The sequence below is a fragment of the Epinephelus fuscoguttatus genome, linkage group LG4, assembly GCF_011397635.1.
Source record: "Epinephelus fuscoguttatus linkage group LG4, E.fuscoguttatus.final_Chr_v1".
In the NCBI taxonomy this organism is placed as follows: domain Eukaryota; kingdom Metazoa; phylum Chordata; class Actinopteri; order Perciformes; family Serranidae; genus Epinephelus; species Epinephelus fuscoguttatus.
Genome location: NC_064755.1, coordinates 7,374,826 through 7,387,332, shown reverse-complemented (window position 1 = coordinate 7,387,332; position 12,507 = coordinate 7,374,826). Strand labels below are relative to the sequence as shown.

Sequence of the window (12,507 nt, the reverse complement as noted above, 5' to 3'; positions counted from 1 at the left end):
CAAAAGTGTCCCAACCAGCCCCGCTCTCCCCTCTTCAGGCTCTGCCTAGTGCAGTCCAAGCTAAAGACAGCACTGTGCTAACAAACTGCTGAAAGTCTTTTTTCCCCAGGACTTCTCATCAAATAGCTGCATGTCATCACCAAAGTGTGACAAGAGCAGTCAAGTAAAATGCCCGATGAGCAGGCCTGTCTGACAAACAGCCTCCAGGAAGATGATTCACCTGCTGCTGTCAACCATCCCTCTCATGTACAATCACCTAGGTGCCATTACGGAAAAGCAAAGTGGAAAAAATCAATATTTTATGAACAATGAATCAAATGATTACATGATAAACCCACAGAATCCACCTGACTCCCTCCCTCTGCTCTACAAATATAGGAAATGTTTACATCATTGTCTTGGTTTCCTGGCCCACAACTTTTCTGTTTTTGTTCACACTCAGAATTGTTTTCAGCAGCATCAGGCAGCTGTTTAAACTAAAAAACAAAGCTTTAAAAACTCGGTGCATACTGTCTGCACAAGACAAAGTTATCCATTAGCTGGTAAGACTTTAGCAGATAATGAGACACATATTTCTTTCAGGAGCTGCTGGAGAGTTAAAAAAAAAACAAAACTATTGGACATTCATCAGGTGGACAGAACCATGACTCCACATGGATTCTACTTTATTTGCTTCATGTGTAAATGAGCAGCTGTTTGCTGACAAGTTTGCCATAACTTGTTGATGTCAGTGCTGCTTACAGTTTCTGCCCACTGCCCTCACGTGGCCAAAATCAGTTATTGCAGGTGAATGTTTTTTGGCTACTTCTCAATGTAATGAGACACACACAGGGACCTGTGAGCAGCACACCATAACATTCTAGGTTTTTTTGTCATTTGAAAAATCAACACAACAAAAACAATCTCTCACACTGGTTGAATTATCACCGCTGGTGTTTGCATATTCTGTTTCAAGAAAGCATTTCTAAAATGGTCCCAACCGCTGTTTGCAAAATCAGTTTTGTACCGATAAAACTCTTTTGATGCTCTTGGCTTTTATTAATGTGTCTGTGCAAAATCCTCTGCATGGCTCCATTAATCTTTTCATGGCTGTCTGAATATAGAAAAACATACTGCACACCAGTGTTTCACATTACATCGCTACAGGGGAGAAAAAAATCTGTGGCACAGATGGACTCAAGGACAAGAACATCTGAAGGAATAAGAAAACACTTTCTCAAGGTTTCAAGCATCTTTAATTCAACTCACAGTTTTAAGTTACTTAATCGGACACGAGCGCATGTTGGTTTAGTATGAAATCATATGTGTCGTATTTGAAAGTCATTAGTGCTACAGATTTCTACACCATCCATCATCCATACTGATAAAAGGAATTTTAAACCATTCTTTAGTCAACACCTTTGTGGAAGTGCAGCATTGTGGCTACAGACCACGAACAAGACACAGATCTGACCTACTTCTGCCTGTCGCTGACCTCTGACCCCTGTGCTGAAATGAGTAGAAGTCAGTATGATTCAAACACTGTCTGAAACAACTTCATCATTTTTCCTTTACCTCCATTCATTTGAGTGAAAAAAGGACAATTTCATCTTTCATTCCTTGAGAAGACTGTTGAAGGAGCAGTGTGACGGATTGAGTGGCATCTAGTGGTGAGAACTGCAGATGGCAACCAGCTGAAACTTCTCCTGTGTGCCAAGCGTGAGCTCCCAGTTAGAATTCCTTCAATGTTCGTTGTTCAGGAGGTTTTTACCAAGAACTGATTTATCTGTAGAGGTCTCTTCCTCTTCACATGAAAACAGCAGCTTCGCATTAAAACAAAAATCTGTTTGTCACAGCCAGGCTGCTAACTATGATGGCCAAGGCAAAAACACAAATGGCTCTATCTAGAGCCAGTGGTTGTTTTGTCCATTCTGGGCTACTGTAGAAAAATGGTGGTGCAACATGGCAGATGTTGAGGCTCATTCTAAGGTAACAAAAACGCAACAACTGTCATATCCCCCTAAATCCTACATACTGCAACTTTAAGCTAGCTAGCTTATCTGAAAACACAAGTGGCTACACAAACTGCGCACCAGCCTATTGATGCAGCTAGCTACCTGGTTGAAGCTAATGTTCATCACGCAATTAAACCAGCCAGCACACGTCATGTTAATCAAATACTGTTTATAGTACACTGTATACTGCTGAAGCATTACTGTTACAGTAGCTACAGCATTTCAGTTAGCAAGCTAATGCTAATAAACTTATTAAGAAGTTGGAAAAAAAATGAGCTGATGAAATATAACAAAATATTTCCAACTAACTGACTGAAGGTTAAAGGAACAGTGTAAAACTTATTTATCCATGCAGTTTTTATGACTACTCTGACAACCTTTGGCTACATTTGGTCACTTTCTCCAGAGCTTTTAATGGGACCAATGATTGGTGACAAGACGAAACGGTTTCAGAACGTTGCAGAGAAAAGTTGCGGTGGTGTGAACTGACCGGTCTGAGCTCGACTCAAGCCGGCTGATGGTGTCACCTGCAAATCAGCTGGGAAAATTGCTGGCAGCTCATTTTAGAGTGTAAAACTCGTCTCCTGTTTCTACAGCCAATCAGCTTGTAGTGAAGTCCACTGGTTAAGTCAAAATGACCGCAGACAGAATGTTCACTTGCTGGGGCAAGTGCTCCATCCCTGCTGAGCCTTCTGTTCCCTTCCTCATGGTGTGCTGATGTCGAACGGGACGGTGGGTCATTGCTGCTGCCTGCTGTATGTGCCTATGCCCCCCTTCACACAAACACACTCTCACTGACTAATTACCGTTGCTTACTTATATTATTGTGGCGTATCTATTATGAATACAGTCCATCTGATGCTGGTCTTGTCTCTGTTTTCAGCCGTTTCATCACTACTACAAATGGAGCTGTAGCCAGCATCTCACTATCACTATCCATGTTTTCAGAAGCTATACATTATATTCAGCCACAAAATAAGCCTGAAAGGCTGGAGAAAGTACAAAGAGTTGTTGCATAGAGATGATACAATGTCTCATCTAGTTGCATTGGTGTGAACTGGCAGGTTTATAGAATGTTGCGGAACACTGCATTGCAAGTAGTTGCCTGTCTCAACTTGTTTTATAGCCAATCTTTGGTCTGAACTGGGCTTTAAGATTTTGTCATCATAAGAATATTTGTCCAGAGAAATTGTTTCCACACCTCGGGCAGGCAGGCAGTGCCTCAGTATGGGATACTGTATGATCTAATATGATGATGATCAAAGTCATTCAAACTTTCCATATGAACACATCTCACCACATTCCATCATCACATACACAAACCATTAGCACATTGTTTGCTGTGGCTTTACTAAGCTCACATCCACTCCACTTGACCGTAGCAGTGATGTTACTATAATGCAAATATCAAAGAAAAGTGCAGCCAGTCAGTCTTTCAAAACTGAGGCTGAACCCTGAAGGGCTCCAACATGACAACACTCAGATGTTACGTGACCTGAATCTAGTCTTTGTGTCTGTAATGCCAATATGTGATTTACAAAGATGCCGTACCAGTAAACGTCACATGACAGAGTTGTTGTGCACTTGTCCATGTAAAGTGAATTCTCCCACAGGGTGTGACTCTGATTGAAGTGTGATTTACCTCAAATTATGTCTTCAATAGGAAAATAATAATCTGATCATAAAGATCACAACAGCAAAGAATCTTAAAACAATAACATGACTGTCAGGATTACAGCTGTGCACATTAACTGCATTAACTCATTTTCTGCAACTGCATATCAGTAGACTCATTAGGCTCCAAGCTGCTGACACACTCTCTCCTCTGTTAGGACTTCACATTGTCACTGTGTGTGTGCATTTATCAGTGTGTTACAGTTTGCTGGTCAGCTGAGGGTGTGTGTGGGTACTGGCTGTTCCTGGAAACCCTCCATCGAAGGCAGCATTCAGCACCTCGTTCAGGTTTGTGGCGGTGACGAAGTCAAGGTCGGCTCGTACATTGGCTGGAAGCTCCTCCAGGTCCTTCTCGTTGCGTTTAGGGATGACGACGCGCTTCACTCCTGCCCTGTGGGCCGCCAGGACCTTGTCTTTGATCCCGCCCACCTGAGGAAAACACACCAATCCAGTGTGCTGAAACTGCAAACTGATTTACATTTTATCATGTGTTGAAGTGTGATAACTCACTGGCAGCACCAGCCCTCTTAGCGTGATCTCTCCTGTCATGGCAACGTCTGATCTGACCAATCTGCCGCTAAACAGCGATGCTAGGCAGGTTACTATGGTAACACCTGCAGAGGGACCATCCTTGGTGACAGCTCCAGCAGGGAAGTGGAGGTGGATGTCTGTCCCTTCTAGTGGGTCTGGACCCCCCGCCACTGTTCAGACACACAGATATCAGCTTTAAATGCATGTTAATTAGAATAATTCACAACTTCCTTGCTGCCTGAAGGCAGAATTTTGATGTCAAAGGTAGAAGGGCATAAATTCTTAAAAGAGCTTTAGATTTTCAGATAGCCCTACCTGAGGTATGTAAAGATACATTTTAAAGATTAAAAGAACTTTACAAGAAAGTTACTTTTACTTGAGGTAATATTTGATGGTGTAGATACAGTCCGTGTCTAGTCATAGTCAGTGGGGGGGGCGTGATGAGGGGGGAAACAGTCCTTGCCCCCAGCAAGTTAATGCCGTTAAAGTGCAGCTTTTAAACTCACATAAGAGAGACTATTACATTTACCATGAGATGAATTAAACTTAGCATGAGATCAGTCCCCTACAGCCATTGATGCTATAAAGTAATAGACTAGTATGTGAGTGTGTGAGTGAATTGCATGATGATGTGCTAAAGTTATCATGCAAGGATTTGCAATCTCAAGAGCTACAGGTCTTTGGTAGCTCAAAGCTTTTTCTTAATTTTACAAGTGGCTTCACAATTGCACACTGTTTTGGTAGTTTTAGATCCTTTAAAAAAAAACAGCCCTAAAATTGTGACTGCAAAATCCACCAGACCCTATTGAAACAAACAGTAATTTCAGTATGTACAGAGGGAGCATATATTCACATCTAACTGGGTGAATTAAGGGTTGGGTTAGACAGCGGAAAAATGAACCAAAATGGTTTCTGTCAGTTTTATTTTGTTTCTGTGGACTTTGAATGAAGTCTGTTTTAAGATGACAAGATAACTGTTTATCTAAATGGAGTCTGGTGGGTTTGGAGATAGCCATGTTGGGGCTGTTTCTGGTTGGACAAAAAGGATGTTACATTAACAAAAGGTCTATATCTGCAGGGATCCTGTCAATAATCTTGTCAGTCCTACGTTGTGCTACAGATTATTTGTATTTCACTACAGGCATGTACAGTATATACATGTATATATCTGTGTGAACTCACTGTTGGTGAGCTGGTAGGTTTTGGCATTCGCTCTGAGCCAGCTGATAGCCAGATGGGCGGATTCTTTCATAACATCTCCCAGCTGACCAGTCAGAGTGAGCTGACCTTCTCCCTCCATTCGACTGGCCTCCACGAACAGGATCTCTCCTCCAAGGGGGGTCCAGGCCAGGCCCACAGCCACACCAGGCAGGGTGAGCCTCTCAGACACCTTCCAACACACACACACACAGACACACACACACACACACACACACACACACACAAAACATCTGTGAAGTTGTAGTTGGTGGAATGATGAGATAAAACATAAAGACTTCAAGGAGGGTTCATAGTCTTCATAAATTCAGGGATGAATGTGAAACACAAGGCCAACATGACCTCATAGCGAAGGAGGGTGAGAGAACTGTAGAGGGAGAGGAACAAAGAAAATAAGGACAAAAAGACAAAATATGATGAGAAAACACCCACTAGAAGAGAAACTGTATTGTGTTTCACATTATACTGTATGATTTCACCTCAAGCAGCTGCTGTCATTATTCTGACTTTATGTACAGCAGCTGTTATGGAGCTATGAGACATCTTCACAGACTGCCACTATATTGATGAGAGCGGTTTAGAAGCTCAGACAGCCACAGGAACAAGAAACAATTGGAGGTCAACTCTACACAGGTTGCTGTAATTGTGGGTTGTGGATCTCTGATGTTCCTGCTTACCTCCATTTCAAACAGAGGAGGTCCCAGGATGTCTTTCAGGGCGACGTGGTCGATCACTATGGGCATCTCAGGAGGCGCTGCTGCTTTGTCTGAGCACACATGAAATGAACTGAATCCTACTGAGAAGTACTGACGTTGGTCACACAGCTCAGTAACACGGCTCAGAAACAGATAAAAGGAAAAACGTTTCTCATTTAATTCTATGTGTCTGGAATCAGGTAACTGCGGAGCATGACAAATTATCACATTACTAAAATGCACGTGTGCACTGCATGTTGGAACCATCTACTAACGCAACTGAGGAGGGGAGGCCTCAGTAAGAGGGAGAGACAGAACGAAGGGGAGATGACAATAGTTGCATTTCAGACTGGAAAGTCACACACACATGCACACATGCTGACATTATGCAAAGGTGCACAAAAAACCAAACACATAAAGACACATCAAATAGTAAAAACTACAAACAGTGAACAGGAACATCAAACACAAACCATCCCGTTTGTGCTGCGTGTCCGTGACATCTGTTACCTGGCAACACAGAGGGCTTTCTACAAAGCAGCACAAAGCGACTTGCTGACATCCTCTGTTAACCCTCAGCTACCCAATCTTTGGTTACTTTTGTTGGTTCCCTTTCAGTCTGACTTGCACTACTTTGTGTTAATAAGCTATAACTCCATGGTGGCCATGGGACACCCACACAGGTGTTTTCACTTATTGGTCCTGATTAGAGCTCTCCTCAACACTGATGCTACTGTCAAAAAAGTGTTCTTTCCTCAACACTGTGAGGACAAGGAAAGATCTGTCGAAGAATTTATAAAAACTAAGGAAAAGACAGCTGCAGCGCCACAAGAATATGACTGCACTTACACTTGGCTACGTAATTATGCAACGGTGGATGATATTAACTTGGGTCTGCCATGGTGAAACTACAATATCCTGAAGATGGACTACTGAAGCTTCTTCACTGTATTGGTTTCACTGGCTTCCCTGTATCATCATCATTCTTAAGTTTAAAAACATGTTAAATTAAAACCATAATTTGGCTAAAACGTTGACGTGATCTTGCAGATTCAAGATGTTTATGGTCTCTCCAACAATACAAGTAAAATCGTGTGGAATATTTTTGCTGCAAGGCTCCATTAACGGAAAAATAAAATAAATATTAATAGACGGCCAAACTCAAAATGTTGCTGCCGCGAGAAACTGTGGGATGGAATTATCTCTTCTCCTTTTGTAAAGAATGGTCTGGTGTATCCTGTGGTAGTTATTAGTGTGTGAGTATTCAACCGCAGCCTTAGTAGTGTGTATAGACTGACATCACACTCAATATGTTTACAATCTCACTAATATTCCATGATTTTTCAGAATATGACAATATTCTGAATTAGATACGGGTCATGTAAACAGCATATTTCATTTGGATATTCCAAATTAGGCCTTATTCCAAATGCAGCATTTTCCAATTAAGACATGTGACATTGCCAATATTATGCAGGTTTTAGGAGCATTATTTGGACATGTATACAGCACATTCAGAACATCATCTAAATTGGGGTTTTTACCGCAGTTTTTGACACACGGCCCCTTGCCTCTGAACTATCAGCTCTGTGTGTTGTACATAAACTTAGTCGCCAACACTTTGCAAGGCTGTGAAGTGCAGTCCAGGCCCAAAAGAAAAGCCCAAATTTCTGGTTAGAAGGAGAAACAAACCTTTTAACATTATAAAAGACTTGGATACTAACAAGTTTTTGGATATGCACAAATATTGCAGCACAGACCTTTTCAAGAAGTTGGTTGAGGGAATGAAAGAGAGGCTGTGTCTGCCACTGGTGGAAAAATGACAAAAGTGGCTCTAGCCATTCAACTTTTCCATATTCTGATGTGATTAACTACGTGTTGGGTCACGTTTATCAGAGTATGCACGCCTGCATGTAAATGGAAATACTAGTGAAATAATAATTTTCATTAGCCATGTAAACAGCTTATTCAAAAATCTTATATTAATGTGTTTATTTTATTCTGTATGGTTTGAAAGCTTTATATCAGTGTAGCTCATCCTGTGATCATCTGAGCAGATGGCAGCACATTTACAGCATTTATCTAATAAAAACTGACATTTCAAAGTACTATATTAAGAGCATTTAATTCACATCAGATCATTTTAGGATCTTACCCCCCTGCTGTGTCGGGCCCTCAGGGGTTGAAGCCTCTGTCTTGTTGGCTCTGTGCCCTTCAGCGACCTTCACCGCCACAGCTCGGCAGATCGCCCCGAACTTCCTCTCTAGGGAGCGCACACCTGCCTCACGGGTGTATCTGAAACAACAACCACACATACACAAACAGCAGATGAAGACAATTATGCAGGGAACACAAAACCAGGCAAACCAGTTCATTTGAACAGTTATTGGCAGTCAGGAACGATACTGATGATTTGTATTAGTGCCATATATTAAAGAATAAATTAACAAAGACTTGAGGAAAAACCAACCATATGAAATGAGCTGGATTTTTATGCCTAAATGTCTGAAGTCCTGACAAAAATGATAACTCATACTGTACGTGAGGACATCTTTGTTAACCTGCCTGGTTTCTACTAGATCCTCTCCACTCTGACTTCACCCCAAACCACCCTGATCTCATCCCTTTAAAAAAAAAGACATTTAGCCAGTAAAATCAGGAGTATCTCTCTAAGGATGAGCACCAAGCTGTGTCCTGTTGGCTGTTACTATAGTAACCAGACTGGAGTGTGGTGAGTGTTGCACAGACGCTCTGCAGGTCGGCAGGCAGCATACTGCTCACCATCTGAAGAGTCCAGAAGCCTGTGTAACAGCAGCTACATGTTGGCTGATTTCTTTTTAAACATGCCAGACGGTTTGATCAGGCTGTCATGTAGGTTATACTTACAAATATTAGCACTAGTGCTGAAACAATTAGCCGATTAACAGACAAGTTGATTGACAGATAATTGGACGATTCTGAGTGGGTGAGTGTCTGGATTTGCTGCTTTTCTTCACTATAACTTGAATGCATTTGGATTTTGATGGGACAAAACAAGCAGTTTAAAGGTGTCACATTGGGCTAACAAAAATTGTCATCAGCATGTTTGTTTTTGTTTTTTTTAACTATTTTCTGACTAAAGGATTGAGCAGATCAACACACCAACACTCAGGCAGATGCTCACAGACACACAGGAGGCTGCCCTCAGTCATCTGTTTGAAAGATGTTCTCCCTGATCAAAAGGTCAACCTGCCTGACAAGTAATGGCCAACATTAAAAACAAACAGCCACTAAACTGCTCGACAACTTAATGACATCCTGTGATGACAAGAAGTAGAATTCTGAGTTAGCCTCAGATGGCAGCTGGCAGCTGGCTGAGCCCTCTGCGCCACACATCACTCATTGGATCTGTCCTTGGCAGGCTAAATGTAGAAGCTCTTGGGTGAACATGCACCAATGTCCATATTAATCTGGAGGATTTAATTCTTCCCTTTTGTTGTATCATGCAATATATGAGCTCCCTATGATGCAGTGTTTACTGCAGCAGGACAAAACTGTCTAAAAATCTGTTATACCTATACATGGTGACATAATGAATATAATATATTCATTTGTAGTAAAATATATTACTAGAATATATAATAGAATAATTACTATAAACTAGAATTGCTGCCTTGCAGTTATATGCCTCTTCACATCAGTCAAGTTGCAGATACAGTTTGCATTCATGTCTGTGAAAACATGGAGCTTCGCACACCTTTCCCCTCATGAGCACCGAAGATCTACACAATCAGCACAGATTCAAGGCGGGCACCCAAGATTAATTTCACCAATTCAGTATCTGACCAAATGTCTCCCTTCTGTTCCAGAAAAGTGTTTTGCAGAATGTTATGATGTCACAGTGAAGTTGACCTTTGACCTTTTACATATGTAATGTCATCACATCATCATTTCATCCATTTGTGTGAAATTTTGTGATTAGCGTACGGATTCTTAAGTTAATCGGTCCATCGCTGAGTCCAGGTGCGCGTTTGTGCTGAATTTAAAGAAATTTCCTCGAGGCATTCTTGAGATAGAATGGGGCAGATGGATGGACAGACGGATAACCAGAAAACATAATGCCTCCTGCCAAGCCTAGCGATGGTGTGGAGGCATAAATGAAATAAACACATACGGCAAATGTCTTTAATTTTGGTTGTTAATTTTCTCAAATCTTTCAATACAACCAGCACGAGGAGGCACTGGTGCACATGTTAAATGAGACTATGATGTCTACAAGACTGCAACTGCATTCACAAATGTTGTGTTGGTGGTGTAACGCCTACTCTGACTTTCTTACATTTTATTGCACTGACAAATACTGACAAATACTGTATTGAGAATTACACAACATATAATAAAATAACTAAACTTAAAACTAACACAAACTAAACTAAAACGAAACATTTCTCAACATTAAAAACTAAACTGAAATGTGCAAACCCACTCTGGACACAACTGAAAGTCAATTGAATTTGCAAAAAAAAAAAAAGAAAAAAAAAAAAAAAGAAACAAAATAAAACCAGAAAACATATATATTGAAAAATACAAAACTATAATATTTCTGGTTCACACCTTTACCTGAGAAAAATAATCTGTGGTCAGAATAACACAACTGAGAACAAGTCACCAGTGTGAAGGTGTTTTTTCATTATTTTTTGTGAACACTCTTTCAACTCAACAGCTGAAGAGGACGTGACACTGTCCGCAATGGGAGACACATTTCACAGTCAATAGAAGCAATGATAAGGAAGAAAAACTTTATAGTAATAACGTACTTCAAAACATATCAAGTTAGCCACTTTTCTTCATTTATTCACCCAGAAAATAATATTGGTAAAAAGAAGAGCTGCACATAAATTGTGACTGTGCACCTCTATAGTAGAGTTGAGCTTAAAGGATAACTTTGGTATTTTTCAACCTGGGCCCTATTTCCCCATGTGTATGTGTGCGTATGATTCATAGGTACAGCTTGTTCTAAAATTGGTTCAGTATTGAGGGAGGCAGATGCAACCGACAGCCGCGAGGGAGATATGGGAGCAAATGCGTCAGGTATAAGTTTGCGCATTAAAAGTGCTTTTTGTTGCCACTGACCGGTTCAGATCGCCAGTGCTATCTCTGTAAATAGCATACCAAGCATTTCCCTGACCCTTCACCTCCTCCCGGCTGTGACGTCATCTCGCAAGAGCTTTGCTTGTTGCCGGAAGAAAACAGAGGAGCCATGCTGAGCGCTGCTCAGAGTGGCGCTGGTTGTCCCGGAGTACAGTTCAGAGTTTTACTGCATCGGTATCATGGCTGCATATTTACCCGATTTTGAGAATGAAGATGAGCCCTTTTATTACGATGGCTGCCCGTACTTATTTGAGCCCGAGTATACGGACGAGGAGCTCCTACAAATTGAAGAGCAGACAAGGATAGAGAGAGAGAGGGCCAACGAACAGACAAGGGTGAAGCAGCGGCTGCACGAACACGAATCTCTGAGGACTGGTGGTGCTCCTGTGGTTGCTGTGACTCCATGTCCACAGAGGAAGAATGTCTGTGTTGCAACAAGTGGGGCCTGTTGCCAAATATTCATGGTCTCGATGTGTCCTGGGATGATACAGAAACTACCAAACGCTGTGTAACTACGTCAGAGGATTTCCCCCCTCTGATCAACAGGGCAGTGCTGGATACCTTTTTTCATGTGCCCAAAATAAATTGGAGGAGGCGGCCAAAACCACAGGGACCAAATGGTCAACTATCCATCAAGTCAGTACAACTAATATGTCTTTATGCATGTAATACTGATACCTAGAATTGTCTCCGAGACGCACATTTACTGTTGCATACTTTGCCCTTGTATATATCGTACCCTGTTTTCTTCCGGCAACAAGCAAAGCTCTTGCGAGATGACGTCACAGCCGGGAAGAGGTGAAGGGTCAGGGAAATGCTTGGTATGCTATTTACAGAGATAGCACTGACGATCTGAACTGGTCAGTGGCAACAAAAAGCACTTTTAATGCGCAAACTTATACAGGACGCATTTGCCCCCATATCTACCTCGCGACTGTCGGTTGCCAGCTCCCTCAATACTGAACCAATTTTAGAACGAGTTGTACCTATGAATCATACGCACACATACACATGGGGAAACAGGGCCCAGGTTGAAAAATACTGAAGTTGTCCTTTAAGTGAAGTCAATTTACTTTTCTCATTGTCTATCTTTTTTTTAAATGTTGGTGTCTGTGTGTACCTGCTGATTATATTCTGCGTGGTGTCCTGTGGTATATGCAGCTGTTGAGGAGTTAATCCATGCTGCTCCAGCTGGTTTGGGATCAGGTGACGGTGAGCTATCTCCACTTTCTCCTCCTGAGTGTAGCCTGAAAAACACACACACA

General features: G+C 41.6%; 1 protein-coding gene across 2 annotated transcripts in view; it reads right to left on the bottom strand.

Annotated features, from left to right (window-relative positions):
* Positions 1–1,212: 1,212 nt before the first annotated feature.
* lonp2 (lon peptidase 2, peroxisomal) overlaps positions 1,213–12,507 on the bottom strand; it is a 36,495-nt gene continuing 25,200 nt past the window's right edge. For both annotated transcript variants that reach the window (XM_049574722.1, XM_049574723.1), the window contains exons 12-17: positions 12,363–12,489; positions 8,268–8,407; positions 6,095–6,183; positions 5,382–5,589; positions 4,179–4,369; positions 1,213–4,097 (exon numbers count right to left, since the gene is read on the bottom strand). In XM_049574722.1, the coding sequence (XP_049430679.1) occupies positions 3,867–4,097; positions 4,179–4,369; positions 5,382–5,589; positions 6,095–6,183; positions 8,268–8,407; positions 12,363–12,489 (986 nt within the window). In that variant the 3' untranslated portion in view covers positions 1,213–3,866. The remainder of the gene's footprint in view (positions 4,098–4,178; positions 4,370–5,381; positions 5,590–6,094; positions 6,184–8,267; positions 8,408–12,362; positions 12,490–12,507) is intronic.